The 26,959-nt window shown below is 38.3% G+C and overlaps 1 protein-coding gene across 3 annotated transcripts in view; it reads left to right on the top strand.

Moving 5' to 3' along the window:
• LOC131041273 (uncharacterized) overlaps positions 1-26,959 on the top strand; it is a 162,680-nt gene that overhangs the window by 59,409 nt on the left and 76,312 nt on the right. For all 3 annotated transcript variants that reach the window (XM_057974304.2, XM_057974306.2, XM_057974303.2), the window contains 8 exons: positions 2,749-3,007; positions 3,132-3,653; positions 3,769-3,954; positions 4,114-4,416; positions 5,585-6,238; positions 7,238-7,637; positions 7,747-7,898; positions 8,720-8,893. In XM_057974304.2, the coding sequence (XP_057830287.2) occupies positions 2,749-3,007; positions 3,132-3,653; positions 3,769-3,954; positions 4,114-4,416; positions 5,585-6,238; positions 7,238-7,637; positions 7,747-7,898; positions 8,720-8,893 (2,650 nt within the window). The remainder of the gene's footprint in view (positions 1-2,748; positions 3,008-3,131; positions 3,654-3,768; positions 3,955-4,113; positions 4,417-5,584; positions 6,239-7,237; positions 7,638-7,746; positions 7,899-8,719; positions 8,894-26,959) is intronic.

The following is a 26,959-nucleotide window of genomic DNA, read 5'->3' as shown; positions in this document are numbered from 1 at the left end:
CTAGTACTGCGTCTCCCAGTAATACAGGTAAAAAACTTTTAAATGCACTATTTATAAACCGCCAACATTGTAATATCTGGGGGTTTGATTTTTGAGACTAGTGGAAAGGCAGGGTGTCTATTAATGTTTTTTGTATAATCATGAACTGAGATTAAGTTCCATCAATGGGGTATTAATCATGTCTCTTGATAATTATTTCCATCCTTCTGTTGTCAAACTAACGTCAGAGAACTATTTGTCCTAGAAACAAGGGATAAAGAATCACAGCCTTGAATAGGACCTACTACTCCATCTCTTTGGTCTTGTTCTTGAGGCAAGTGACTATTAACAAAAGAATGTATGGTTTAACAATAATGACATGGTCTATGGACTCATATGTCTTACTATTTTCTCTCTCTATGTTGGGGGTGCTATTCCTCTTACGAGGGGCTTCTTCTTTGGGAGGGGATCTCTATGTACATGGGTACCTAGCATGGCTTCATTTGTTGGGATCCATCTTTTCACCCACCTAAGCTATGATAGGGGGGGCGGGGTATTTCTTTTTTCTACTCATTATTTAAGCTTTCTTAGGTTTACTAGGAGTGGTTAATATGAGGACAAGTGGCGAAATACATCAATGACATGTATCACTCTCTCCCACACATGGGTATTTGAGTTACAAACCCTCTTCTGGCTTGTTGTGCCATCTTGCGTAACCACTATTTTGTCCTTACCTGAGTAGGTTATGAGGTAGTTGGGTTACTCACCTTGTTTTTGCTTTATGTGCTACCTTCCATAATTCCTTTTTTGTCTTCATCTAAGGAAGTTATGCCACATAGTTTGGCATTTAACAAGTAGGTAATACCTCCCACCTTTTATGTGGAGGAGTTAATACCCCTCTTGAATGTGTATGCCCTTATTTTGCTATATATACAACACCCTCCTTTTACCTTCATAAGTGTGGTGATAGCTCAATGAGATTATCAAGAGTATTCTCAAAATTCTCTTGCTTTGTCTCTATTTTCTCTCATTTCAGATTTTTTCTTCATTCCACCATTTTGAACTTCGATCATTTATCGAGTGGAGTTGCGTTTGATTTACGACCAACATCAAATCTTGGCTTTGTTCTCGCTTCTTGCAGAATCTTACACCAAGGACCCTTGACCTGCCTGCTAGACTCACACCCAGCTAGGTTCTGAAAATGTTTGCCAGAAATAAGAATATTAATTGCCCAAAACCATTAGATATTCTGTTGGCCAACCAAAGATGTCATCCTTCATCCCATGGCATTCCAACTTGCACTCTGAGAATTGAAGAAATCTTGTGTCTTCTTTTTGGTTCTATCTTGTTTTCGTTTCTAGTTATGTTTATGAGTCCCATTGACTTATTTTGGTCACTGTGGACAGTAATATAAGTTCTTTTTTTATTTTTTTCATTCTTTTCTTCCTTTTCTCTTTTGGTGAAAGCAAAAGAGAAATGAGCATGCATTTAGATTTAATTAGGTTGGCTGGCATTGGTGGGCCCTTCTTTTAGGGTTTACTTTGTTCTAGAATGTTTCTTAAGTCATTTGATTGTTTTTCAAACTTTTTAATATACATTTAAATAGACAGACCTGTGACATCTCTGGGAGGCTTGAGGTATGTCAAGACGTCCCTTGGCCATTGTAGGGATGTAAAGAAGTCCTCATTCAAAGAAAAAAATGGATGTAGGATGAGATGGACATCTCGTCCCCAACCCTTGAACATCGTGGACAGGCATCTAGACCTTGGGAATGTGTCCCCGGGGAACACATGCCACTTCGCATTCTCATTGACTTGTACTTGTCTCACAAGTTTCTTAATGGTAATGTTTGATATATGAAAGAATCTGAAAATTGTTTTTTTTTGAAGCACATGCATAAAATATATACACAATTTAAAGCACATCGCTTATCAACATACGACATGGAAGTATATACACAATTTAAAGCTCTCCTGAGGGTCAGAAGACCCTTTATATGGAGTCATGTCCATGGGATGTTTTGCAATAGCTTTGGCATTCTGGGAATATTTGCTATTTTAGAGGTGGTATGTGGGGATCTCTTTCGTTTGTTTGTACATCCTGGTCTTGATACTTTCCACATCAATAACAAAATAATGTATGTTTTTAAAATAAAAAAGAAAACAGAGGGTGTTTTCAAACAGTTATTTTCGTGATGATAATTGCTATATAATAGTCAGATATTCATATTCTCAATTTAATATTTGTATTTCAGTGTTTCACTTAGATTTTGATAGTCAACAATGTTAATTTATCTATGTCATAGATGTTATCATTATTTGAATTGCAATTGTTTCTATTATTTACTGATGTTTAACAGATCCATTATGCAAGTGTATAGCTTTTAAATATGTTTTTTTAATATTTTCTGTATTTTGTTTGTGTGTGTGTGTGTGTGTGTATGTGTAATTTGCTGCTTCCCTTGCCATACCCCAAATCTGGGGAATCTTCTCACTGTCGCATCTCCACACCTCTCCATCCCAGAAATTCAGAGAAATATAACATGCTATTTACCATAGATTGTGTGAATGCCAAATGTTACCTGTGATTTCTTCTAATCTCCAGGCCAGCTGTATTTATGGTATAATTTTACATCAAGTCACCTTGCATGATGTCCATCCTTTGATCTAGAATCCTAAATGGGCTTCAAAGACATAAGAGAAAGGTCTGGTTAGTTGTTTGCTGACTCATGCAATTGTGCATCATTTTTTCTTTTGCATCTTTTCACAGGCTTTTGGCTTTAGCTGCCCAGTTTGCTACGAAAATGGTAGGTTGCTATGGAAGATTGAAGTGGAAACGGCACACTCATCAGTTTGAGATTCGCAATGTGCAAGCTGCAAACTTTATGGAGTCACCATCTTTACTAAATAGTAGGTTCAATGATGCAAACATTTCAGGCAAGCTTTGTGAAATGGCTGGTCTTTTAGAGGTTATCAGAAATCTACAACGTCGTGTGAATGGAAAGCGAAAAAGGTCAATCCAAGGAATGGTATGCCTTTTCTGCTTCATAAACTAGCTGTGTAAAAGCATGTACTAGATATATCAGAATTGTGTCATTATATATTGTCTAGTTATTTATCTTACTAACATTACTCGTGTGAACTCTACTGAAGGAAGTTGGAGATGAAATGTCATCTGTGCATTCTGGACCTCAAAATAGTGTTGCGTTATCTGATTCACGTGAAGACAACCTTGTAGGTGGAGTCTCAATTAAGGTAGCAGGTGTGCTTGGTAGTGAGATCATTGATGAGGGCCAGGGTATCAAAAAAGTGCTGGCTTCAAATGGATCAGACCAGCTTGCATTGTCACCATTAGGTAACTTCATATCCATGACTGGATATTTGAATTCAGGGAGTTTCAGTGAGCTTTCTGTCAGCACATCACCCATTGATGTAAGGAATAAGCAACTTCTTCCACTTGAGAACCCCAAAGATATGGTCAGGCGGTGGGAGGTGGAGCAAGTAGATTTAACTAATGTTGTTAAGGAAGCTCTGCAATCTGGGCGGTTGCCCTTAGCAGTTCTTCAGCTTCATCGGTTGCATTCCAGAGATTTATCAAAGCAAAGAGAGCCTTATGATGTTTCTAAGGAGGTGCAAGAAGTTGGAAAAACTATTGTATATGACTTGTTTTGTGAGGTAAATTCAGGTGGTGTTATACTGTTCATTCTTGCTGTATGTTTTAACTCTTTGTGGTAGTCTAACAATTCAACAGTATGTTTTAGCTATATCTTTTATTTGAATTCATCACCAGGGAAAGACAGCTCTAGCCATAGCTGCATTGCACAGGCTTGGAGAAGATGTTGAAGCCAATCTTAGAGAGTTGGCATTTGGTACTGTAAGACGGTCTCTTCGCTCTCAAGTTACCCAGGAACTGAAAAAGCACAGCTGTTTGAGATCTCGTGATGTTAAGATTTTGGAGAGAGTATTACTTCTTGAGGTACTATAAAGAATTTTATTTATAAGATGCACTTGGTTTGTCTTTGCATGTATTTTATAAGTTTTTCATTCACTTGAATGAGTTTGTAGTTTAGGTTGGCTAAGATTTTTCAGCTTGAAATAATGTGATTTTGAATGCTGATCATTTTGTTTTGAGAAGAGATTGTATCCAAGTGGTAGCTTTTGGAGCACATATGCTGCACGTCGAAGGCCTCTGCTTGTAAATAATGTGGTGGAAACCTTAGTGGAGGAGTCTAAGTTGAAGCTGATTTGCACATGGGGACCATTTAGGGATTATGCAATTGAATGTGGAGACATAGATGGAGTTGTTATAGGTTCATGGAGCTCCCTCAGCAGTGAAGAAGGTTTCTTGTCTGCACAGACTGAAGATAGTGCTAGTGCTGGATATTGGGCAGGTGCAGCTGTCTGGTTAGATGCCTGGGATCAACGAACAGTCGATCGTGTAAGTATCAATAGCTAGTACATCTAGATTCAGTTACAAAATGGCATATTGGGAATTAAATCATGATTGGAAAGACAATCAACCTCTTTGTGAGCTCGTTCCATTAGCTTTAACAGTCAACTCTTTCTTTTTCAATATTGCTTGCTTGCTGCACATGTATACCAATTTGATGCTTACTTGTGTTAAGTTATCCTAATATAGGTGCTGAATATTTTGTTATGCTGATGAAAATGAATATCATCTATCTTGTTATTGATCAATTTTCCATTAATTGAGATGGGGGTTTGGTATCATGTTCGATGGTTAATCAGAACAGAAAATTCATGGAGAATTAATCATAGGTTTCTGGCAAGAGTTTCAGCTGAAATGAATCAGCTTTATACATTTTAACTATGGAAAATAAATAAAATGTTAAGGGGTTGGTTATTAGAGATAAAACATGGTTTAACAGATTTAAGCTTAGTGTCCTGATTGGTCTTGAAACCCAAAACAAATTCTCCAAGACCATGTAAGATATATAAAATATATAAAGCAAAACTAGAAGGTACGATATAGTTGAATAAAGATTAATTAAGCTGTAGGTTTTCATAGAGCACCAAAAAATCTAATTCACCATCTAGGGCTTCAAGGAGAAGAACCTAGTGTCTTTTTCTCAAAGTTCTTCTATAAAAACTTGTTATTGAAGCCATATTTTTAACAACTTATCAATGGTTTCATTTTATAGTCTTTTCATTGTTAAAGAGCAGATTGGGGATGTAGATCAATGGGAGCAGGATGCACAATCGGTTACAACAGAAAATTATTAGTGTAAAAAGAGAACTCTGGAACTTTGAAATAATGAAAACTTTGGGACTACATGAAGATCCCAACCACGAACATTTCATTCTGATGTTGGACATTTCGATTGTATAATATATTAGTGATTGGGTTCTGTTTTTTGAATAGATATGATATATATTTACATAAGATAGTTTCAATTCATGCATTGTGCCATTATTTGCACCAGAGTTTCTCAGTTCCTGTCTTTAGTTGACAGAATCTTTACTGTTATTTGTTTTCATCGTATACTTTTATCACTTTTTTTGATGTTTGATTGTTGTGTAAATTTTTGATTTTGTTCAACGGCATTTCAAGCCTCAAATGACTGTTTTTGTGATGTCACATACAGGTAATTTTGGATCAACCTTTCTTCATGGGAGTGCACATATCATGGGAGGCACAGTTTGAGTATTTCATTGCTCACAATGATTGGGAGGAGGTTTCAAAACTCCTTGACATCATTCCTCCATCTGTCTTGAAAGAAGGCACGCTGCATATTCAATTGGATTTTGAAGATTCATATATGACATCGTCATTCAAGAAAGTAAATGGAACTGAACATTTTAGTCTTGCTCATTCTATGCAAGAATTGGATGTAGTAGAGATGGTGTTACCAGAAATTAAACTTCTAAGGTTTTCTCTCGGACATGGATGTGCAATGTCAATGAGAAAGTTGATAGAGGAAAAGTTGGCAGAGAACTTCATTTTTCTGCAGGATTATTGGAAAGGTACACAAGAGATCATATCATTACTTGCATCTGCAGGCCTTATATTTAACATGTCCAAAAAGTTCCCATCTACAGATGTGGATTTAGAATTTTCAGATTTAGAATTTTCAGATATTCAATATGGAAAACTGCAGAAGGACACAGTCCAGGCAGTTCACAAACTTGTTTTGCATCATTGCATAAAGCATGATTTGCCACATCTTTTGGACTTTTACCTGGATAGTCACTCATTGGCCCTTGACAATACGTCTTTATCTTTAATGCAAGCAGTTGCGGTAAGAGGATCTCCTATTTCTATATTTCGTTGCTTTCTCATTGTCTGTTTTCAGTCTTGATACGATCTTTCGTTTTTCAATGAACTTCATAATTTAACTAACTTCATTCAGCTCTTAGTCAATTTATTGCAATCTCCACCTTTTGTGATTTTCTCTTCTCCATATCTTCTACACTCTAATTAGCATATCTTCTCCATCTTTTGTGATTTTCTTTTCTCCGTATCTTCTACTGTCATAAGGTTTGTGTCAATGTTCATATTCAACAAGGAATAATAGACCTCTCTGGATGATTTTTACATTTGCAGAATGATTTAAGACAACTTATCACTTCTCATTTCCCTTTTTTTAAGAAAGCAACAAAAACTACATGTATTATGAAAATGCATTCTTGATTCTGCAGCATCATCATACAGAGATTCAGTGGAGGGGTTTTATAATAGAGATGATGATATATTTAATATTTACATAGACAGTTGTTTTATCTTATTCTGTATCCTCATTTCATTTAATGTTAGAAATGTAAAAGTCACCTATCTGGAAATGAGCAAACATACATGAGATGTTGATCCATCATCATAGTCATGGAAGATGCTTTTGCTTGTTTTTTTCAATGCTCAACTAGCAGAGGACCTGAAAATAATACTGGAACTACAGAAGTAATAGGACTAGGAGCAAAGGCATACAATAATTTCTGGCATTCAGCCAGAAACACCTAAATTGAAAGTCATGCATGCACATTGATGCATTTGTATTAAAATCTGTATTATATCCTCAAACAATATTGATTTAACCTACCTGTGTATGCATTCTGTATGATTCTTGGTAATTTCTACTTTCATCAAGACTGTATACCTTGTTTAGCCAAGTGATTACTTTCGTAAACCAAAATTTATGGATCATAGCACAATGTGATGGCTCTTAACTTGCATCAAATTAAGAATGCTTATAAAAATATTATAACAATGGTTTAAAACAATTGGACATTTTATTTGTTTGCAGGGAGATTGCCACTGGGCACAGTGGTTGCTTTTGTCAAGGATAAAGGGATTTGAATACGATGCATCTTTTTCCAATGCACGATCAAATCTCTCACGAAATGTAACTCCTGGTAGAAAGCTTGAACTTCCTGAAATTGAAGATCTTATACCTACCGTAGACGACATGGCTGAGGGAGGATGGGAGAAGGCTGCCCTTGCAACTTTAATGTATGCTCCAGTTCCCCTGCAGAGATGTTTGTGCAGTGGAAGTGTAAACAGGCATCGCAGGACTTCATGGCAATGCACTGTTGAGAACCTTCGTCCAGCTCTGCAAATTTTTCCCACACTCTGGCGTTCGTTACTAGCAGTTTGCTTTGGTCAAGAAGCATGCAGTATCCCCTTAAGTCCAACTGCAAAGAGTGGTGACATTCCTGAAATCTGCCCTGATGCTTGCAACTGTTTTGTCTTAATTCAGATTATGTGGTGTTTTCATTCATTTTGAATATATATGATTTTCCTCTACATCTGCAGTTAGTTTATCAGTGCGTAAATCTGGTCTCTTTGAGTACTCAAATTGGCGGGATGGCCTATTTTCATCAGCTGGTGGTGATACGTCACTGTTACAGATGGTTCCTCGCTGGTTTCCCAAGGCTGTCAGGAGATTGCTTCAGCTCTCTATGCAGGTTTCTATTCTACTTACAGGCTTTACAAATAAAAGAGATGGCAGCATTTTTGTTTCTTATACAAGTTTCCTATGCCTTCATGTATTATTGCTTATATAAAAAATTAAACTAATTAAACTTGGTATTAATGCTGATGAATGAGTAAAGAACATGAATGAGATTGTATATGATATGAGGTAAGACAAGGTGTAACTTCATCTCCAAGACCAAATTTTATTAAGAAAGCATAGGGGATGGAATTGAAGTTGAGCATTGCACCCAAGGTATTGTCACCAAAATAGAAGAATCCTATGAACAACTGCACACACTGTTATTAGTTATGTTCTCTGTTACTATGCAATTCTCAGAAGTGTTGGTAATAATTGCTTGAGTGCCAAGCTAGTTTTTTCAGATTACATAGCCGAAGCTATAAGGATGTTTATTAGTGTTGAAATTCTCTGTGAATTAAAAATAAAGATAGAGAGAGAGACAGAAAAATAAATTCTATTAATGTCTCACAAGTGACCAGAAGAGGTCAGTCGGAGTCAGAAACACAACTAAAGACAATATCAAGAGGGAGCCAAAAAGAGGCTCCAAAAAAGTGACAAAACAAAGATAACTAACAACATCAAATAGAGAAAAATCCGTTCTTAAGTTAGGATTTTAAGCAACATTATAACAAGTTTTTGGAATACATCATGAAATTTAGAGTCCTGACTTAAGTAGGAGCTTGAAATTTGTCTATTACTGAAGAAATCCAGTGGTCTATGCTTATAGTATTTTCTTTCTCCGGCTTCCAATGTGTATTGTCACTGTTTGCTGATTTTCTATTATTTTTTCAGGGACCTGTTGGAGGCCGCACAGCTGCAGTTAATACAACAGTTTCAGAGGCATTCGAAGGTGGGAGGACAAATCGAGTTCCTGATGTTGAAGGAGCTGAGGAGGTTGATGCGCTTTCATGGGAAGTAGCACTTCAGAAAAACATTGAAGAGGAATTATATGCATCATCATTTGAAGTATGCACCATTAATTCTAACTTGAACAGATTGTTATCGTATACTATTTACAAGTATAATTGAACAAAAATGAAAGTGCTAATAAATAGGAACACTGCTTTCTTAATGTTACAATCTTTTTGCTTGCTTACATCGAATTTCTTTGGGTATTTTAATTTTTGTTATTCCATCTTAATCTATGCCTAGGGGTGTTCTGTCTTTTGGCACAAGTCCACTTCTTTTGATTACTCTTATTCTAGCTTAGAGGTTGTTACTTGAAATGCAACTGACCAAGAATGTCCTAATTATGGACCATCTTAGTGAACAATAATGATGGCAAGCCAAGTTTTATATTAACAGGACATTGCTTATCGGATCCATCTTTATTAAAGAATGATAGGCTAGAATATTGGTACTATTTACTGATTTTTTCCCCATATTTATTAGATTGAGAAAAGTTTATACAACCAAAAAAATGCATTATTAAAGGGAATCACTAGAGGGGGTAGGGTGGATTTGTTGCAGACTTGGAAAAGTCTGCTCCTTTAAGACGGCAACGAGTGCAACCCTAAAATAAGCCTGATGGCCAGCCATCAACAGTGATTAAATTGTTGTTTCCCATGTAGGCTTAAAAGTTAGCTGGTAAAAATTCTTTCATACACATCTGGGGGCACATATAAAGGTAAACTATGTGCTCTACAATCATGAAATACATGTATGGTAGCATGAGGATAGTCCTTTTGCAAGTTGAAATTATTAATGTAAATGCCTCAATGAACATAGAAGCATAACTATGCTTACAATTAACAATGAGAAGGTCATGAAATTTATGAGCAAGCTGATTATTTTCCAGGATAATTATGGTACTAACTACCAAGTATTAATTGTAATGCCTAAAGTCCAACATGGACGAAACTTGCAAAAGCAGAACCAATAAAATTATTTTCAATAAAAACAAAAAGAAAGCATCATTGTAATAGCAATGCAATACGTGCATGCATGTGTCATTGCTAGGTGCAAAGCCAGCTAGTGCCAACAATGTGTGGAAGTAAAACTACAAGATGATATTATGAGCGATACACGTGCCATGTGGTATGGCCTATGCCACAGAAGACTACCAAGCCAAATGTGTGGGCACCATTGAATGTTGTGTGTTTTGAAGGAATGCCACCTTACAGATAATCCGTTCCAAGATGGGTGTAGATGAAAGGGAGAAGAAGAAGACCCTTCATGGGTGATGAGAAGATAGAATTTAAGCAAGGAAGATGCATTCACGATTTACTAAATTTTTACCAATTCAATTGATAATATATATTTGGTGATCTTTGATAATCCTTTTTAACTGAAGCTCATAAATCAAGGTAACATGTTATATTAATTCTTTATCTGCTCTATCCATAGACAATCTTCAAGTTCATTTACTAACATTTCTACGAGAGTAAGAGAATAGGGAGCAAGTAAACATAATCCATTTCATCACATAGAATCATTGTCTAATTAATCCTTGTAATGAAAATTAGGAGGCAATCAAAACTATCCTAATCATAAGTAGAATTTACATTTTACCGTGCAACGTTATTCATTTCTTCAAGTATATTCAATAAGAAAGAAAGCTCATTAATTTACTATATTACAGACACATTAGCATTCGTTTTCATAACAATCATTCATTGCCAAGTAAGATAGGGAGATAAAGAGAATATAACATGAGGAAAATTAGAACATTCCTTAAGCTCATTTATGTCAAAGTGATTATTGTTTAGTAATGGTCAGTTAGTTATTAGTCGCAGGCTTTAATAAAGCCATTCTGACTTTAGGATATAATTTATGTATTATTTCCTTTTAGCACATTCTTTTTATTTATCCCACATTCATAATTTGGTTTGTCATCCTTTATTGGAATCCTATACAAGAAAGACTTTGCTTATTCAATCAATGAATATCTTGGTTATCTTTATGTGCACAATTTCCGTAATATGCCATCGAATTTCAACTAGAGCAACAAAGATTATGAGATTATGAAGACCCAGGGACTGCTGTTGATAGAGATGGATTGAGGGATTACTAGCAAAGCACGTTAAAGAGTCAAAGAAGGATTCATATGTCAGATCTATACAAAATCAAGGGCAGGCAAATCATGTCATTTTTTTGGAACGAAATCACAGCTCCTAGGAAGAAATCGTGGGCAATTTTTCTTGGAAATTGCGAGCAGAACTAGTAAAATGAGGATTTTTTTATCTAAAACTCAAGTGGGAAACTTTTAGGTAACATAGGCCAAAATTGCATAAAATTACAACATTTTTTCTAGTATTGTATTTTTGTCAAATCACTTGCAGGTTTTTCTAAAAATCACACAATGGATTTAAAAAAATAGAAGCCTTCTTTTTGGATTGTTTTGGGTTGCACAACAGTCTATAGCAAGGTTGTGGGTTTGCATGTTGCGTTGGCAAGGGCACATGATACTAGTGCTGAAAATACTAATTTTTTTCCTCAAAATTGTGGCTAGGGTAGTGTTGTGACCATTTCACACATCGCCCCATTGAAATGGGGACCCCCTCTTTTTTGCTCGGTTTTGCCTATTCTTCTCTCTGCTTTTAGGGTTTTTGGGTAAGTGAGTGAGTCGTCTGGACTAGGGCTAAGCCTTAGGGTTTCCCTTTTGATATTTCCAAGCCAAAGTCCAGTCAATTTTTGAGGTTTATTGAGCATCCTCGCGTGGATTGCAATTTTGAAATAGGATGAGTCTGTCAGGATGTCAGGTGTGTCTGTCTAGGTCCAGTCGGAATTTTGAGAGCAAGTTCAAATTTTGCCTAGGTGTTAGTAATGGAATTGTGCAATCTTGTCCGGGTGAATTTTGACCAAATTTTGGAAAGTTTGATAATTGACCCCTGGCATTGGAGATGACCTAATTATGCCTTGTGAAGTGACTGAAAGCCTAAATTCTTGATATTTTGGCCTATAGAGGTAAAATCGCTCCTGTCCCTCTCCCAGGGACCAGGGCGAAATTGGTATTTTATGCATCTTGGTTATTGACTTGTTTCCTTTGTCTTGTGCACGGTCGCCAGGAGATGCAATCGAACAAGAATTGAAGATTTGGAAGTTTTTTGAGACTCAAAATGGCAAGTTTTTTAAGGTTTAAGGCCAAATCGCTCCTGTCCCTCTCCCAGGGACCAGGGCGAAATGGTTTACTTAGGGCATTTTTGGCCTCATTTTGATCAAATTGAAGCATCGGGGACGCAATAAGGGATGAAATCAACATAATGGAGCACCCAGACTTAGTCGTTTGCAATGAAAAGTTGAGCATTTGACCTTAAAGACAAAAATCGCTCCTGTCCCTCACTGAAGGACCGGAGCTTGTTTCTCAAAGTTGCACTGTCCTTGCAGGGCCAAGACAATTTTTTGATTCGAGGAGATCAAGGCGGGCATGTTTTGTCCATTGAATATAATTTGAAGTAATTTGCAAACAAGGAAATATGCTAAAATGACAAGTTCGCTCCTGTCCCTTACTGAAGGACCGGAGCTTGAACACCAAGTTTGCCCCATTCTTGCAAGATTAAATGATGTCGCGATTTGGAAGAGATCAAGTAGGGTACGTTTTACTCGTTGAATATAATTTGAATGGATCACGAAAGAGAAAATCCACCCAAGAAGTCAAGTTCGCTCCTGCCCCTCTCTCAGGGACCAGGGCGATTTTCAAATGAAGCTCTTGTCCCTCTCCAAGGGACTAGAGCGATTTTCTCAAAGGACTAGTTTTGGACCAAGGAAAAGCGAATTTCAAGCTTGAGATGAAGGAAAGGCAACCCAACCAATCTGTCAAAGATGATTTTGAAAGTTGGCGAAACACAAATGAGCTTATAAATGCAAGTTCGCTCCTGTCCCTCTTCAAGGGACCAGGGCGAAATCTTGGTTATCTAGCATTCCCTTCCGAATTTGGTTTAGTCCAGGCCAAGGCACATGATGGTAAAGATGTTTGGAATGCCTCAAAGAAGAACGAGGTTGCAAAGGACCACAGAACTTGATGGAATTGCCTAAATCGCTCCTGTCCCTCTCCCAGGGACCAGAGCGAAATCCCCAAATTTGCCTTATTGCCTAGCATTTTGGAGTACTACTATCGTTTGCAAGACTCAAGAAGGAATAAGAAACAACGTTTTTCGCTTTGAAGGCAATTGGAAGTTGATATGATCAAGGGTTCGCACAAAGAACAAAATGGCGCTCCTGTCCTTCAGTCAAGGACCAAAGCGATTTCAATAGAGTCAACCGTTCCCTTCAAAAACTACGTCAAGGCAAGGTCATGCAAGATCCCAAATGTCTTTAGGAAGATGATGAACAAGGAGTTAACGTCAAAAATCAACAATTTTGTGCCATAAATGCGAAATCGCTCCTATCCTTCACTGGAGGACTAGGGCGATTTCTATAAAATCAAACATCTCCCTCCAGAATCACGCCAAGGCAAGAATTGTGCAAAGTGAGGAATGCCTTTCGATGATGATAAACAAGGAATTGACCCCAAGACTCGGCAAATTTTGACTAAAATGTAAAGTTCGCTCCTGTCCCTCAGTCAAGGACCAGGGCGAAAATCTCCAGAATATCAAGTTTGCTTTGCAAAGGACAAGATTGGCATGCGTAGAACAAACAAGGATGATCATTGCCTACCTCGCAAGTTGATTTGATGATTTAAAAAAACAAGGACCAAGGAGGAAAAGCAAAAATCGCTCCTGTCCCTCACCAAGGGACCAGGGCGAAAATGGTTCTAAGAGGCATTCATTCAAAAAATTGAATAGATCAAGCTCCAAGTTACGAATGAAGATCCCAGTTTGAACGTAAAGGAATTGACTTTGAACGTGAAAATCAATCCAAGTTGGCTAAGGCGCTCCTGTCCCTCTCCCAGGGACCAGAGCAATGTGGTTAGTATCCCAAATATCTCTCATGTTTTGGCGCCAATAATTTTGAAGTACATTAAATGCTCAATTCGATAAAAAATTTGAAATATTTAATTAAAATGGCATTTAAAAATAGCGCATAAGGCATTTAATAATTGATTTGGCCTTTTAAAAAATCGAAATTATTAATTACAAAGGCATTTAAATTAATTAATTATCAAATTAAATGAAAAGGGAGAGCGCTTGGGGTTACATTTCCATATTTTTATAAAAGTCGGCCTCCATTTTATTTATTATTTGCCTTATTTCCAAAAGTCGGCCTCCATTTTATTTAAATTTTATTTATTATTTGCCTTATTTCCAAAAGTCGGCCTATGGGCAATTAAAGGGATGAGCGCTTATATAAGAAGGGGTACTTGGAAGCATTTTAAACCATCATTCAATCATTGTTACATGCGATTTTGGAGAAGCAATAGAGGGAGCGAATTTTGATCCAAGGAGAGGAGCGAAATTTCCATCCAAGGAGGAGTGCGAACTTTGTTTGTGGTTAGAAGTGGAGCGAATTTTCCTTCATGACGTTGAAGACCCCAAAGGTGGTGGAGTTGATAAAGGAGGCGCATTTGCTAGGAGAAGCTCACGTTGAAGACTCCAATCTTCATTTTGCCTAGGCGAATTTCCTAATTTTGCATCTTTTTTAGAGTTAGTTCTCAAGAAAGGTATGGCAAGATCTCCCTTGTCCAAATTTTGAATTTTGAATCGTCCTAGCCTCAATTTTGAATTTTGGATTTTGAATCTTGAATTCCAAAATTGCATCGTTATATTTAGGAAATGATAATTCAAGGATTTATCATGAAGTTTCCTAAAATTCAATCTTTAATCTAGTCTATATTTCTATATTGCAAAATCTATTACTCATTATGAAATGTTGTGTAGGTGTCACGATGGCGACCCCGAAGGCAGGAGCATCCACCAGTCGTCCAGCCCTCATGAAGGAAGATCAAAAGAACGAAGAATTGGAGACCAAGATCGTGTCGAAGTGGAGCAACATTGGAGATACCAACTTGGGAAACTTCAGTACGAAGAAGTTTCGAGAGGTCCCTTTCATTGGCAAGCCATCACCTGTCGCAAGAAGAATAATTGAAAGTGGCATTATCAAGGCGGCCGGCTTCCCTCCAGCAATCCAGTGCCATGAGTTGATGATCGAGTGTGCTCGCCATTATGATCCACAGTCTAGATCGATCGTGTCCAAGGAAGGAAACACTTTGGCTTACCTTTCAGAGGAGGCTATAAGTGAGGCTTTCCATCTTCCGGAGCACAGAGATATGATCTATAAAAGCTTAGAAGGAGCTAGATCCATGTACGAAGATGATCCAGACACTTGCTTGAGCATCATCAACAAGAATTGGTTACTCAAGAGTCGTCCTCGCCTGAGCAAGATTCCGAACACATCACACAGGATCGACTTCCAGGAAGAGTACATAGATTTGATAACATTACTCAACCGAGTTACAGGAGCTCCTCAAGCCTTCTATTTTGAGAAGTGGATGTTCTACTTCATCCAAGTGATAGTTCAAGGAAAAGGAACAATTCATTGGGCTAGAATGATTAGCCATTGCTTGGACGTGCAGTTAAGAAGACTGAAGGCTACCAAGTCTTTCCACATGAGTTCATACATCATATATGCCTTGATCAGGAGTTTTGAATATGCAGGACTACCTCACAGAGGAGTGATCGGAAGAGGGCCCGGGGAAGTCAGAGTTTGTGATTCCTATGTTCATTTGCATCATCCGCCAGGAAGTGACTACAAGTTAGTCAATGATACCTTCACGATGAACATCACCAGGACATTGCAAGGCGGGATTCACAATCGGCTATCTCAAGATGCACAAGAGCTTGTAAAGAGGTACAGTGCTTGGTTTATCCAATTCCAGAAGTTTACATATATTAGAGTTCATGGATGTCCTTCACCTCCCTACATGTTGCCGAGATATCCGACAGACAGAATAGTGTTACTTGAGGTAACTAGACAGTTGGCAGCTTATGCGAAGGCATTCAGACACAGGCATGGAAATGGAGTTCCTGTTCCTATCATACTAGGAAATTCAGTTGAGGTATGTCCTAATGCTCTAGCCATGGATGATGCAGAAAAGGAGTTGGCCTCATATTCATTTTCATTCTTTGCCTTGAGAGAGAGTTTTGATCCTTATGGGTATATAGAGGAGACAGTCGGAAGGAAATACAAGCATGAACCTCAGGTAGAGGACTTTATGATGAATCTCTCAGATGATCTTGAAGTAAAAAGAAAGATGCATTCCAGATTGCCTTTAGACTTCATCAGGAAATGCAAAATTTACAGAGTGGCCGACCAAGCTCAGGACAGTGGTAGACATCTCCAATCATCTTATGACAGAGAAAGCAAAGCAGTGAGGCTAGATTGGAATGAACCTGAAATTTTGGATCTAGATGCCTTGATGGCTCCAGTTTTGTCTTGTACTCGCAGATGGGTTGATGTGCAACATCAAAAGTTGAGAGAGCAGGGCATATCTATGACTTTTACTTTGGAGGAAAGGCCACGAGAAGGAGGGGCAAGTGTAAGTGAAGGTAATCCTAATACCAGAAGCACAAGCGAAGGCAACCTTCGAAGCGTAAGTGAGGGTAATCCCCATCCTAGAGGTTCAAAGAGAAAAGAGAGACCTGAGAAAAGGGAATCCTCCAAGAAGAAGCCAGAGGCCAACCGAGATCGTTCATCCGGCACATCTTCTCGACAAGAGAAGAGGACACTTGAAATGGAGGAATCTATGGAATCAATAGTACAGAACGATAAACAGGAAGAAGGACAGGCACCTCAACGTTCGTCAAGTCAAGTTAATGAGTTACATGAAGACAAGAACGATGACGAAGTGACATCTCCTCTCAGAGAAGAAGAAACACTACTTAAGGAGATACAGGTTAGAGAAACAAGGTCCGCCATTCCAGATTGGTTAAAAGAGAGACTAACAAGGGTGATTGTGATTGAGGACGAAGATAATGTGATTGATTTAGAGAGCCTTGTCGGAAATTCTCAGGAAGTGACAGAAAAGAGGAAGGCCACTAAGATGTCCAAGATGATCAGAGATGAGACAGGATCCAGGAAATTGCAGATAGCTACACCAGCAGTGGACAAGTATGAAGGTGAAATCCTTGCAGAGGAGTATGATGTAGAAACATTTGAGCTTGGTCCACTCACAGCCGAGCAGACATTGGATGAGGCCACTGATTCATTTGAGGCACTTAAGGACAAGCTTAGAGAAGAAATGGAAAAGAATAGAAAGCTTGAGCGAGAGGTCGGTGCTTGGAGAGGCTACTTTAGCCATCTCAATCAGCCTTTGAGGCGACAGGATCCAGCAGTATCTCCTGCGCAGGCACTCCCCTTGAGTCAGTTGGTGAGGCAGAGAGAGTCAGGAGTTTGGTCCAGCTTATGAGCTCTTGGATTGACAAATCCCATACAGTTGCTATTGAATTTGCAACAAGGATGATGCAGACCATTCATCGAGCTATCCAGGTTCTTGAGATCATCCACAACCTAATGATAACGGTAGCCGCCTTTGCTCATACTAAAGATGTTATCATTCCTGTCCTGCAAGTAATTAGACAAACATCAAGGAAGGTCCTAGCACAAGAAAAGATAATGGATGGAGGACCTCATAGTTTACTCCAATGGTCAACTTTACTCTAGATGAAGGAAGTTCTTTTTGAGGACATCAGTAACAAATGCAATCAAGTTGAAGAGATTATCCATCCGATCCAGGACAAAGTGTTTGAAGTATTATGTACTATTCTTGGCAGGAGGATTGCAGTTGAGACAGATGTGGATTTGCAAGAATTAGAAGAAAGAGTCAAGGTCATCTTTTGCAAAGATGAGAATGTTATTACAGATGAGCAACGGGATCAGATGTTTGCTACCATGCTCCTGATTGAGAAAATCAAAGAACTTGAACCTGGATGGGACATTGCTCTGCTCAAGGCTTTTGATCAGGTCATCCACTTGGAGGAACGAATGAGGAATCTTCCCGAGATTCCAATTGCTGAGATCGAAGGAATCGTGTCTAGATTCATTGCATATGCTAAGAAAGAGCATTGGAAAGGAAATAAGATTCTAGAAGAAAGGTTGTTATAGATGATGTGGCACCTTAATTATCATTGGTCTATGTCTCCTAGGTTTTTGTGCCAAATTTAATATTTGGCTATGCATTTAATATTGTTCAATAAAAAGGGGGGCTATTTGTAATAAACCCTAATTAGGGTTTAGGTGTCATAATCTTGGCCATTGATCTTCTTTTGATCTGGACCGTTCATTGTAATTGAGGATGCTATTTATACCCTCATTCATTTTCATTTTGATATAGATAGATATAGAGATAGAATTAAGAGAGAGCAATAAGAAATAGTTAGAGTTTTTGGAGAAGCAAGTTATTTTGTAGCAAGATTGAGCTTTGAAGAAGGAATTTCAAACAATTGTTGTTTATGATGGCTTTGAGATCAATAAAATATTGAAGTTATGGTGTTTTATTGCAATTCTTGTGGTTATCTTCATGGTTGTTTACTTTCTTGAACCATTCTCAGTCAAAGTAGTATTTAAATTTGAAGGACTAAGTGTTGGGCTTGATCTTTGGTGAGATTCATACTCCAAACCACTAGCTTCTTACTGATTGTAAGGACGCCTTGTGTGGTCGACTGGAAATATTTGGATTGCATAAACCTTCATTCATTATTGAGTCATTGATATGTACCTCCATGGTAGTGCCTATGATTCTTGATGATTTGAAAATCATTATTCACCTTAGAAGATCGCATCAGTTTCAGTAAAGTTGTAATTCCTTGGCAATACTGAAGTTGGTCGAATCTTGCCAAGTCTAGCGTACATTGAGTTGTTCTTAGGATTAGATTAGAATTTATATCTTGCAAGCCCTACCCTTTTGATCTTTTTTTTGAGAACTTGTTAGTATTAGGAAATCTTGTTCCTGCAATTCGGATACGTAAGGCCCCTTGATGAAACAGCAATCACAACGACCACTGGTGCTTATCCACACGTAGAGACCCTACATAAAAGAACATTGGAGTCACCCTGATTGATCCTTTTTTTGCGACATCTTCAGCAATCAGAGACTTTATTCAAGAGAGGATAAGGTACCCTTGGGTATTTTATTCTGTGTATGATTGTGTACAAAATACACGTCAACAGGTAGTCACTTAGTTTTTTGTCTTTTTTTAATTAGTATTTAGTTATATTTTTGTTGCTAGGGCATAGGTTTTTCTGTTGGATTTGCAAGTTAAAATCAAGGGCTTTGCTGAAATACTGAAGTCATAGTAGTGAGGACTTTGAGTGTGTGGAGTCGCCTTGGCCAATAGTAGTCCTAGACTCAATTGATGACAACATGAATCAACATCTAGAAGACAGAGGTATAGGTACCCCAAGTCATGGTAACAATAGTATGTGGATGAAGAGGATCCTAAGAAGAGACCAAAGCAGTGGCAAAGTATCATTTGACATTTTTGGATAATTGAAATGATCAAGGGATGATCCTTGAGAGGTAGTAGCAAGAGGAACACATTCAACATTGCTCTAATGATCGATATCTAGATGAGTTTGAACTAAAGCTATTTGAAGAGGCAAAAGGAAAGCTTGTGTGGGAAAAGGCCATGACAAATGAACATGAATCTTATGAAAAATAAGACTTGGGATTTCACAACTCTTTAACCAGCGACCGTTGCCTGTAAATGGGTGTACAAGGTCAAGTATAAGGCAAACGGTACATAAGATAAGTACAAATCTTGTTTGGTTGCAAAAGGGTCCTCATAGAAAGAGGGCATTGACTATGAGGAGACCTTTGCTTCTATGAAGCTTTGGAGGAAAAAGTGTACATATATCAGCTATAGGGTTTTCAAGTTATAGTGAAGGAGCATCTTTCATGTCAGTTGAAGAAATTTCTATATGGCTTGAAGGAGGCACTCAACACATAATATGTTAAATTGAGATTTACTTGGTTGAACAAGGATTCAAGTGGATTCCTTCGGATTCCAATTTAAATGTCAAAATCATAGATAATGATCTCATTCTACTGGTCATTTATATAGATGACATCATTATTACAGGTAGTGAGACACATGCTATTGAACATATCAAATCTAATATGAGTTAAGTTTTTGACATGAATGAACTAGGCCTCTTACATTATTGCCTAGGTGTAGAAGTTTGGCACATAGGTGGCATCATTTTTGTCTCACAATCCAAATATTCAAGTAGTTTGCTCAACAAATTGAGAATGATAGATTGCGAAATCTCATTTACACCTGTGGTGAAAGACCTGAATTTTTAGTCGAAATTGACTATAAGATAGTGAGCTACCCTATAAGCAACTAGTGGGGAGCCTAATAAGTAATATGTCTTACAAACACTAGACGTAATTTGAGCTATGCTATGAGTTACATTTCTAGATTCATGATTGCACCAAAGATAGAACATTGTATTGTATTGAAGAGGGTGTTGAGATATGTGGAAGGGACACGAGACTTGTGTATAGTAGAAGCAAAGACCCTAGGCTATGTAGAATTACCAATCAGATTGGGTAGCTATTGTGGATGATAAGAAATCCACTCTTGGATATGTTTTCAGCCTTGGCATAGCTGCAATCACATGTACTAGTAAGAAGCAACATGCGATAACTCTTTCCTTGATTCTAGCAAAATATCAAGGAGTAGTAAAAGCAATATGTGAGGTAGTTTGGCTTAGAAGGATGCTTTCAAACATGATGATGCCACAAATTGAGTCTACATCCTTGTTCTATGACAATCAAGAGGTGCTTAAACTTGTCAAGAATCTAGTCTTTCACAAGTGTACCAAACATGTAGTCATCAAATAACTTGTAAAAGAGGGATGAGCTTGGTTTTTTTAGTGAATTGACCATCAAGGGAGGTTGCTAAGTAATTTTTATTTAGTAATGCTCAATTAGTTGTTAGTCATAGGCTTTAATAAAGTCATTTGAACTTTAAGATATAATTTATGTTTTATTTTCTTTTAGTATGCGCATTTTATTTATCCCACATTCATAATGTGGTTTGTTATCCTTCATTGTAATCCTATATAAGAAATTTTTTGCTTATTATTTAATTACAATATGAAGAAGATTTAGGAGGGAAAGGAACCTTTTTTCTGTTTCAACTAAAGGCTAGACTAGTTTGCCCACGTTATGTTGACCTTTCCTTTTACTCACTACAACAATACACATAAAACATACAAGTATTAAGTTCCCAATAAATATTGTATAATATAATTATATTTAATAAGGATGATAACTATACTTATTTATATAGTATAAAACTGCATGTATCATATATGTTTATAATTCCATAAACAAAATTAATCATGGCAATATGTTATATTATATTATAGAGCATATAGTGTTTCTAATATTATGTATATATAATAAAGTAAAATTCTTAATAACATACATAAGCAACTCTAAACAAATATATTTCAAGAAAGAAGTTAAAAAAGTTAAAAAAATGATTTCTAATGTTATGAAAATGAAAGTTTTTAGTAAATATTTGATAACCTTTTTGTTTCTTAGTGAAATTTAGATATTGAAAATTATATGGAAAGCTAACATGGAGAAGAATAAAACCCATAAATTAACTACAGAATTGTTCTAAATATATGAGCAGTTTAATGCAGAAGCAAACTGTTTATGCAAAGATGAAATTTCAGAATTCATAAACTAAATAAAATGCCTCATAGGGGATGTTGTAGCATAAATGAAGGATAGCACAAGCTTTCAAAGGCTAGGCCATAATGATCATGGAGTAAGTATTAAGGGTAGCCAAGAAGCAATATTATTATAATTAAAAACTTTATCAAAAGACATTTGAAGAGTTATGCCTTTTTGAAGAAAATTCTATTCAAGAGATGCCAATCAAGGAGGAGAGGCATATTGGGAAGACATTCTATTATCCGATTTCAACTCGTTGTTGGAGCATGGAATTGTTGTCACAAAAGTTTGCACCCTTGCTGAGCTATCAACTCAACAACCTTGTTTGGACCTTGCGCAAGGGGGTTGAATCTCCGGAGAAGGCCAGCTTCCTTCTCAATCCAAGTGCAAGTGTTGAACCAACTCAACACTCCAAATTCTACTTTTAAACCTATCCTAACAGCTTGCAGAAGAAAAAGGGGAGAAGGAAATGCTTAAATGAAAGGAGGTGATGCACTAAGATAAGAGATGTTTCTCTCCCCACCCAGATTTGACACAAAGAACCAATCGAAATATCCAGGATATGCACAAACTTTAGTTGCATGAGTGACCCCAAACGCATGCATGGAGGTTAGAATTAGTTGAATGTCAAAAGGGGTGAAGGTTTCCCACAAGTCGCACCTTGAAAAAAGTTAACACAACATATACGTGAGAGAAAGCCACAAAACATGCACTTATAATGAAGGTAAGGAAACATACACAACATGCATAAGATGAAGGGAGGCAAGAGTGATAATTTCAATTCATTCCAAGGCCAATGACCAAACTTACAGCTGCAAAAATGCAAGAAATATACAAGTCTTCAAGAGAAGTGAAAGAGCAAAGATTAGCTCAAGCCAGTAGGGAGAGAACCCTTTACAATGAGGCTTAACAACCTTTATATAGCAAAATGGTCGCATAGGAGAGACCAATGGTCAAGGAGAGGAAGCCTTGACCTTGGCGTGCACATAGGAATGTCAGTCAGGGAAGGTAGGGAAGTGCATAGACCTGACATGGTGTACATGCAAGCAACCTGGCCATACCCTGGCAAGGCAATCCCAAGAAGAAAAATACTTCTAGAAGGTGGATTGCTTGACACTCCAAAGTCCGAGCATCCTGTCTTAACATGAAGGCCATCAAGTAATCATAAATAAGCATGGCCTTGGACTCCACTTGATGGCAATACTGTAAAAACATTAAATGCGCCCTTTTAGCTCCACAGATGAAATTAGACAAGTCGCAGGAGTTGGTGGAGCATTACGAGCCTTGAGTGTTGATCACGCCATCAGGAAGTGTCGCAAGTCGTTGGAAGTTGGACATCGGGTCTTGCCACAACAGGAAAGGAGTCGGGAACTTGGGGATCTTGGGATTCTATGGTTCCAGGTTCAAAGGAAGGAGAAGGCTGGGAACCTTGGGATTTCGGGTTCAAGGGAAGGAGAAGGCCGAGATTCTGGGTCCAAGGGAAGGAAAAGGCTGGAACCTCGGGATTCTGGGTTTTAAGGAAGGAAAAGGCTTGGAACCTCGGGATTCCGGGATTCTAGGCTCAGAGGAAGGAAAAGGCTGGGAACCCCAGGATTTCGAGCTTGGAGGAAGAAAAAGGCTTGGAACCCCAGGATTCCAGGCTTAGAGGAAGGAAAAGGTTGGGAACCTTGGGATTTCGGGATTTCGGGCTCAAAGGAAGAAAAAGACTTGGAACCCTGGGATTCCGGGATTCTCGGCTTAGAAGAAGGAAAGGGCTTGGAACCCCGGAATTTCGAGATTCCGGGCTCAGAAGAAGGAAAAGGTTGGGAACCCCGGGATTCTGGGCTTAGAGATAGAAACAAGCTTGGAACCTCGGGATTTCAAGATTCTGGGTTCAGAGGAAGGTAAAGGCTTGAAACCCTGCCTTCTGACAAACAACACTTACACTTCATGACCATTGGCCTTGTTCTCGATCAATTGGGGCAGAGCTAGTCTATGGAACATATCTCTAATCGGTTCTCATTGATGGACCAAGGATGTCATAAAAATGACAACATTTTGGCGACCTCTACGAGATGCTTGCCTACCAAGCATGAAATCTAGAAGCCTTAATTATCCATTGGGCACTGAGTCATTGGAAGGACCCAAAACATGTGCGTGCAAACACTTGGAGGGAAGTTGGAAACTAGGGCATACATTCTTTTAAGGAGAATGTAGTAGGTGCGAAAGCACTTATGGAAGCAAAACAACTTGTGATTTAATATTTACATTGTCATCAAGACCCTCATTAGAAGCAAGGCTTGAGATGAATCCCATTCATTGGGATTGGAAGAACTTCACCATCAAGCTTTGAGAGACAAAATGCATTTGCCTCCTTGCAATTGGTGATGACATACAAACCACTCCAGATAGCATCAAATTTGGAGTGTCACCCGACTTTGGCTCTGTTTACATCCCACTTGAGAACTAGATCTCCCTCTCTGAAGACCCTATTAGTTGCCTTTTTGTGAAAACTTCTTTTGACCTGTTCTTGATGAGAAGCGTATGCATAGCCTGAACTCTAACCTCTTTCAGCTCCATTAGCTCATCTAGCCTTATTGTCGTGGCATCATTCTCTGTCAACTTTAGCTGATGTGCTAGTTCAAGAGAGGGTAAGTCTAGGGAAGAACTCTAGCTGATGTGCTAGTTCAAGAGAGGGTAACTCTAGGGAAGATGGGAGCCTGACTTCCTTCGCATATACCAGCATGAAAGGGGAGTTACCAATCGCCCTCTTGGGTGTGATCCTATCAGCCCATAAGGATGTCCTCAACTTAGTATGCCAAGACCTTTGATTGTCTTCAATTGTCCTTTTGATTATCCCGATGAGGTTTTTGTTGGAAGATTCAGCTAAGGCATTACCTTGAGGGTAATAATTGGATGATGTCGTTAAGTATATACCATGCTTAACTGCCCAAGAATTGATTTGGGTTCCAACAAATGCCTTGGCATTGTTTGAAACGATGGTGGAGGGGACACCGATCTTGTCACAATTCCATCAAGGAATTCCAATACGGAGGCTTCAATGGCGTCCTTCAATGCAACTGCCTCTGTCCACCTGGTGAAGTAGTCCATTGCAGCCAAGATCCATTTGTGGCCAACACTAGAAGGTGGATTTATCATGGCAATGAATTCTAAACCCCATCGTGCGAATGGCTGATCTGCTTGAATAGGGTGGAGAGGTAGGGCAGCTATCCTTTGCTTGCCAGAGAAGAAAGCAAAGGCTGACTTGATTTTGCTCAATACATCTTAACAAGACTCAATTAGAGTCTCTTAGGAAAAGGGTGCCATCCACTAAGACATAGGGGATGGATTGCAACTTAAAGTGTCTTCTTTTGGTCCTATCTAGATCTTCGGGGTATCTACCTTTCATTAAGAAGGTGGTCATTTCACTAGTTGGTCATCTGGAGCAGGTGATCCTCTTGTAACAAAAGAGGAACCTCTGAAGTAGTCTCAGAAGATGAGACAAGCTGTTCACATAGGTCCCTGCCTCTTACAAGCTTGGTGATCTTGATGTTGATGTCATATTCCATGACCTTGATTATCCACCCCTTCCTCTTCTCACTGATGTCCTTTCTTAGAAGGAAATCCTTGACACTTGCATGTGGAATTGAGCTGGATCCTGTTGTTAGACAACATGTTTCTAAAATTTTTCAATGCTCTTACAATAGTGAGAACCTGGTTCTCTACATAGCTATACCTAAGCTCATAATCTTTTAATCCCTCATTGAAGAAGGTGATGGGTTGCGCCAAATTATCATTGTTCAACTATGTTAAGACAGCTGAAATGTTGGATTCTCCTCCGAAGGTATAGAGGATAGAATCCTTTTCATAGTTAGGATTGACAAGAGTAGGGACTTGAGCAATTGCTTGTTTAATTTCTTCAAAACCGGCCCTCCCTTCCTTGGTCCAACAGAAAGCCAAATTTTTCTTCAGCATGGAGGTGAGGGGTTTTACCATGGTGGCAAGGTTGGGAATGAACCTCTTCACAAAGTTGATTCTACCAAGGAAATTTTATAATCCTTTTTTGTGACTGGGGAGTGGAAGACAAAGAATAGCCTCCATGTGCTTTGGATCAATGGCTAAGCCATCCTTAGATACAATGTGTCCTAGCAATCTTCCTTGATCAGTAGCAAATACACATTTGCTTGGGTTCAAGGACAAACCATATTCCTTGCATTTCACGAACACCTGCTCTAGATGACCAAGATGGTCAACAACATGCTTCGAATAAACAGTTATATCATCAAGGTATATAAGCACAAACTTTGCTAATACACCCTTGAAAGCCATGTCCATTGCTCTTTGAAACGTGGCACCTACATTGGTTAGCCCAAAAGGCATCTTACAATAAGCATAGGTACCCCACTTAGTAGTAAATGTAGTCTTATATTGGTCTGACTCTTGGACTAAAATCTGATTGTAGCCTGAATATCCATCCAAGAATGAAAATCTTTCTGAGCCATTGACCTTTTGTAGAATTTGTTCCATGGAGGGAAGGGGATAATGATCCTTAAGGGAGGCTCTGTTGAGGTCCCTAAAGTCTACACATAGTTTGATTTCCTCATTCTTCTTCCTTACAGGGACAAGGTTAGCCACCCAAGAGGAGTGTTTGATAGGGAAGATGATATTGGCTTCTATGAGTTTGGTTAACGCCTTCCTCATTAGTGACTCAATTTTGGGGTTTATTGGCCTTTGCTTTTCTCTAACTGGTTTTGCATCCGGGTTTAGTTCTATAGTATGTTGGGCTAGGCTAGGGTCAAAACCCTTCAAATCTTCGTAGGTCCAAGCAACTATGTCATCATACTCTTGACAAAGCTTAACAAAGGCTTCTTGTTCGGTTGAGGAACATACCTTTCTCAAATTTAGTGACCTACCCTCTGCAACAACAATTGGCTTACAATCACCCTTCTTTGCAGCCAGATTCATCTTCTTCTTCAGTTGATCATTTGAGTTGAAAATGCCTTCCAAGTTAACTAGACCTTTAGGCAACTTGTTGGAGTTGAGCTGCATGATCTGATCTCCATATTGGTCTTGCAGCATAGACTAATTTTTAGCAGAAAATTCTATTTCATTTTGCAAGAAATTGACAATCTGTTGATCACTTTCAAACACCTGCCAATTTGTTTGATTGTTTGGGACAGCAAGTCTCATGACAAGCCTAATTTGTTGCTCCTCCTTGCTTGCAACATGCACTGATATGTCGAACTAAGCACCAACCACTGCAAGCCTATCAACGTACTTGTTCTAACTCTTAGGAATGCTCTAGATGTTGAAGGCCTCAAATCCTTCAATCAAGTCCCAAACCCTTTGTTTGTATGATTTGAGTAAGTTGTTCCTTGTTATGCTTTGAGCTTAGATATGATTAACAACTAACTCATTGTCTCCAAATACTTGCAAAGATTTGGTCTTTCTCTTTTGTGCAAGTTGGAGGCCTTTGATCAAGGCTT

Source organism: Cryptomeria japonica, chromosome 6 (genome assembly GCF_030272615.1).
Source record: "Cryptomeria japonica chromosome 6, Sugi_1.0, whole genome shotgun sequence".
Lineage (NCBI taxonomy): Eukaryota > Viridiplantae > Streptophyta > Pinopsida > Cupressales > Cupressaceae > Cryptomeria > Cryptomeria japonica.
The sequence above is the reverse complement of the archived record's forward strand: the minus strand, read 5'-3'. Positions and strand labels throughout refer to the sequence as shown.